General features: G+C 41.2%; 1 protein-coding gene across 1 annotated transcript; it reads left to right on the top strand.

The window, feature by feature from the left end:
• Window positions 1-310: 310 nt before the first annotated feature.
• LOC105197649 (putative tyrosine-protein kinase Wsck) lies at window positions 311-4,318 on the top strand. Its single transcript, XM_011164119.3, has 4 exons — window positions 311-950; window positions 1,019-1,173; window positions 1,296-3,055; window positions 3,128-4,318. The coding sequence occupies exons 1-4, from the start codon at window positions 787-789 to the stop codon at window positions 3,194-3,196; spliced, it is 2,148 nt and encodes a 715-aa protein (XP_011162421.1). The 5' UTR covers window positions 311-786; the 3' UTR covers window positions 3,197-4,318.
• The last annotated feature ends 124 nt before the right edge of the window (window positions 4,319-4,442 follow it).

Genomic DNA, 4,442 nt, shown 5'->3' with positions numbered 1-4,442 from the left:
CATGTTTCTTTTTTTAAAATACGCATAAACTGAGGTGGATGCAAAATAACAAGACATACAACACGTATATAATAATTGTCAATAATAATTGTCATCAATTAAAACATTTATTTATCTAATAACATAAAAATAATAATTAATAAATATAACAATACTTTTTTTTATACAGTAATATAATATTGCAATATAAAGTGGCACACTATTATAAGTAAAAATAGTAGTTAACTTTGCCAATTAAAAAAATTATTAACTTCTATGTGTACTTATAATGTCTACAAATAATTCTTTCTTACTTTCGATAGCTAAATTGTGTTACGTCAGTCACGTCAGCACTTGAAAGAAATGGCATTTTATCCGTTCGATCGTTCCAATTTTTTTGCTCCGATTTAGTACGAACCTGACCTGCATGAAAGGTTTGCGTGAGTGCAACGAGTGTAGCACTGAAAGCAACGGGAGCGTACGTAGACTCTAGGTGTTGTTTACTCCAGTTTACTCCAGCTTACTCGTCAATGAGTATTCCTTATTGAATTATGTAGGCCGGAAAGGGCGACAAGATGAGCGAATTCGGCGACTCGAGGGACATCGTCCGTAACTCGTCGGTAGATCAGCTCCTCTATGTGACGTATAAACGAACGTAACTTTTCCTCGTGTGCCGCGTCGTATGTTGACTCATACCTGCTCGTGCTGCACATTCCGAACGTCTAACTCATAACGCTATGCCGCGGAACGGAGGTTAAAACTAAGCGCGCCCGCACAGCCAATAAGTATATAGAGACAAAAATCACGATGATAATCGCGACCCTCTTGTTCTTTTGCGGCGTTTATTTCACGTGCGCTCAAAAGTATGAGGGCTGCTTCCGGATTTCCGATCATGGATTATCCTCCCCCGCCCTGGGATACGCCAGCACGCCCGACGACTGTATCAAAAGATGCCGATCTCAGTATTACATGTAAGTGAGCGACATATCAGGATCGAATTGGTATAGGTCAGAAGTGCAATCTTACGAATCTTCGACAGGTTCGCGGCACTGATGAACGGACAACAGTGCTACTGCATCAGCAAATTCGGTCAGGATGGCCCATCAAACAGCTGTACCGTTCCTTGCGTTTCCGATGCCACTAACTATTGCGGCAGCCACGAAGCAATGAGCGTTTACGCTACTGGTCAACAAGGTATGGTTTGTAACAACACACCCTTTTATCAGGTGACAAAATACAAAACTATCGCCAATGCACGTTTCAATACGCACAACGATTTCGTATTTGTCTCCAACGTATTTGTATTTTTTTTGTAGGGCCGAGTCCACCGAGGCGAATATGGGTAATGCGGGCAAAACAGGATGCTCTGAAAATAACGTGGTTACCGCCAAACATACCCAATGGAAACGTTGCGTTTTACACCATCCGCGCCGTCGTTGAAGAGACACACTCGAGCAATATTTTGCCACCTATCGAGAGTCAAATTCAAGGAGGTGCGTCGAACACGACGACTCTGAAGGGTCTTCAGCCCGGCACTAAATACAACGTATCCGTCACCGCCAGCAATACGCAGGGCTCCAGCGATCCGGCGTATATTACGGAATGGACTTTGATAGGTCCCCCCGACAAACCAGCCGTGCCCAAGATATTGGAGCGCGGAGACAGCACGATTACCGTTGCGCTTACCGAGGGTCACAGCGAGTACGGACCGATCAGCGCGTACCAGGTTGTCGTTGTACAGGCTGGCACTATACCTCCGGTCGATTCCCACGAGGAGTACTTGAATTACGAGAGTGCAACGCAGCAAGGCTTAAATTACTACGTTACCGCGCAATTCGAGCCAGTGGATTTTCACAGATACAAAAGATTCGTCGTGGGCGATGGAAAAAAGTTTGGCAGCTATTACAACGTCCCGTTGAAGGATCATTACGCTTCCGCGCAAGTCGGCTTGGCGGTAATCTCGCGGGTAGGACCGGATGTACAACGTTCCTATTCCGATTTGGCCAATAACCAATTGCTAAGCCACGAGGCAACGAACACGAATCGTCGAATGGACACGACCGCTCTCGCGCTTTGCATAGTGATCACGTTGCTGAGTATCCTACTCGCTGTTTCAATTCTGGTGTACTTTGTACTGCGACGACGACACGAGAGATTCCATATGCGGAAGCTGCCGGAGCAGCAGGAGCTCACGTTGCAGGGTCCAGTGTACGAGGTGGATAACATGGGCTACATTCCAGAAGACGTTCCCGAGAGAGTGAATCATTATCAAGAGTTGAAGAAGAAAGTGTGGAGTATACCGCGAAATGCTCTGTCCGTCGATAGTGAGATTCTGCGCAGGGGACGATTCGGCAGCGTGCACGGCGGAACCGTGCTTCTGAAGGAGGACGGTAGCTCGGCGGTAACGGTTCACACTATAGCCGACGGCGCCTTGAAGGGATCCGACAAGAGACACATGCTGAGAGAATTGGACGTGTGCATTCGAGCAGGCTCCATGAAGTATCTCGCGGGCCTCGTGGGAACCTGCGAGACCACCGACACGTTGTACGTCGTGTTGGAGTTACCGGCGCAGAACTTGAAGAACTGTCTGTTGGCCGCGCGATCGGGAGATGTTTTTCCGGTAGATCGGATCCTGCCCATCTCGTCCTCGATCGCGATCGCCTTGCAATATCTGGCGAGCCACAAGATCGTTCATAGTCGACTCTGCGCGCGAAGTGTCGGCCTGTCGAGCGATTGGACGCCGAAACTTATGGGTCATGGTATCGCCAAGTATGCCTTGGAAGACGTCAAGTACGCAAGGTGGACGGCCATCGAGTCCTTCGATAATCGGAAGAAGCATCAGCCGGGCGTAACATGGGCCTTTGGCGTACTCCTCTGGGAGATGTTTAGTATGGGCGGTACACCGTACGCTAGTGTACCGTACCTGGCACTCGATAGCGAGGTGGAGGAGGCGGTTACGCGCGGTGTTCGGTTACCACAGTTGTTGGATATCACAGATCCGATCTACGAGGTCATGTCGTCCTGCTGGCGAGTCGATCCCGAGGAACGGCCGACGTTCGATGAACTTACGCGACTGGTAAGAAACGAAATAAATCAATTCCTTCCTACTATACTACTAATTATATTTCCATGTATTCTTTATTTGTAGGATACCTTGACTATTTGTCCTATTACTGCAATCACGGAGCCGTACTTACCGGAATTGGAGTTGAATTAACTAACTCTTATTTGCGCATTTTTAGATACATCTGCATTTATTTAGTAAGTATAACGTGTATCAAATTCGAAGCTGTAAATATCTATCTCATTGTGTTCATGAGAATCTCGTAAATTTTATCGTTACCAATGTACACGCGCATACATTTAAGTGGCATATCTATATTTTGTCTCTGACATCCAAAAACTTAAATTTTACTACGAGTAACGCATATTACGTAGTAATGTAAGTAGTGTAAGGTAAATATTACGAGAAAGAAGTTTCATACTAATTCCGTCCATGTTTAGTGAAAAATAACTGAGATTAGTATATAAGTAATAAAGTTAAGGTTATAAATATTTACAAGGATATAATCGAGCGTCGAGAAGATTATAGAAAATGTTTAATTTTATTTTTTCAACGTTTCTATATTATATATTACATTCGTTCGTATATGTCAATCTCTTTTGAGATTTTAGTTTACAGCGATACCAAGGCAGAGAAAATACTTAATTATAAATATATTTTTATGGCATCTTTCACAGTTACTATTGTTTTGGTACAATACACTTGCATTTAAGTGCATGTAAACGTATTTATTTAATGCTGTCATTTCAAAAGTACAAATATATTTAATATTAGATACCAAATTAATTCGTACGTAATCTATAAAAAATAGGACATATGAGTATATATATATATATATATATATGTGTATACATGTCTTTAAATGATGAACAATCAACAAAATTACCGCAAAGAATAATATTTGTAAAACTAAAGGTGCAATTTTTTCGAGACGTTAAATATTATTATTTTTTAAGTATTTATCTCGAAATTTTTATATTTATGATTTATGCCATATGATCTATACTTTTCTTTAAGTTGCATTATCGATTATTGCGTAGTCTTTAATTTGCCAATTATGATATGTTTTTGTTGTATATGTTCCGTCCTTTTTTTATAGAATCATATATACTTTGTATTAAGCAGAAATTTTTTTTTTAATAAAATTTATATATTATACGTCATATTATAATGTAATGATAACGATTATATATTACAGAAAAATACAAATTTTATACTTTTCCTGTCACGTCGCTTTTACACTTATCCAAAAATAAAACATTCGTTATTTATTAACTTAGCGGATTTTCTACTTTTTAAACATAAGCTTAAACATTAGCTTACACATAAGCTATGGAATCATAAATACAAATTTTTATAATCAAACAGAAATTTAGATTCGTAACTTAAGCTAACTCTT

Source organism: Solenopsis invicta, chromosome 10 (genome assembly GCF_016802725.1).
Source record: "Solenopsis invicta isolate M01_SB chromosome 10, UNIL_Sinv_3.0, whole genome shotgun sequence".
Lineage (NCBI taxonomy): Eukaryota > Metazoa > Arthropoda > Insecta > Hymenoptera > Formicidae > Solenopsis > Solenopsis invicta.
This window is presented reverse-complemented; position numbering and strand designations above follow the sequence as displayed.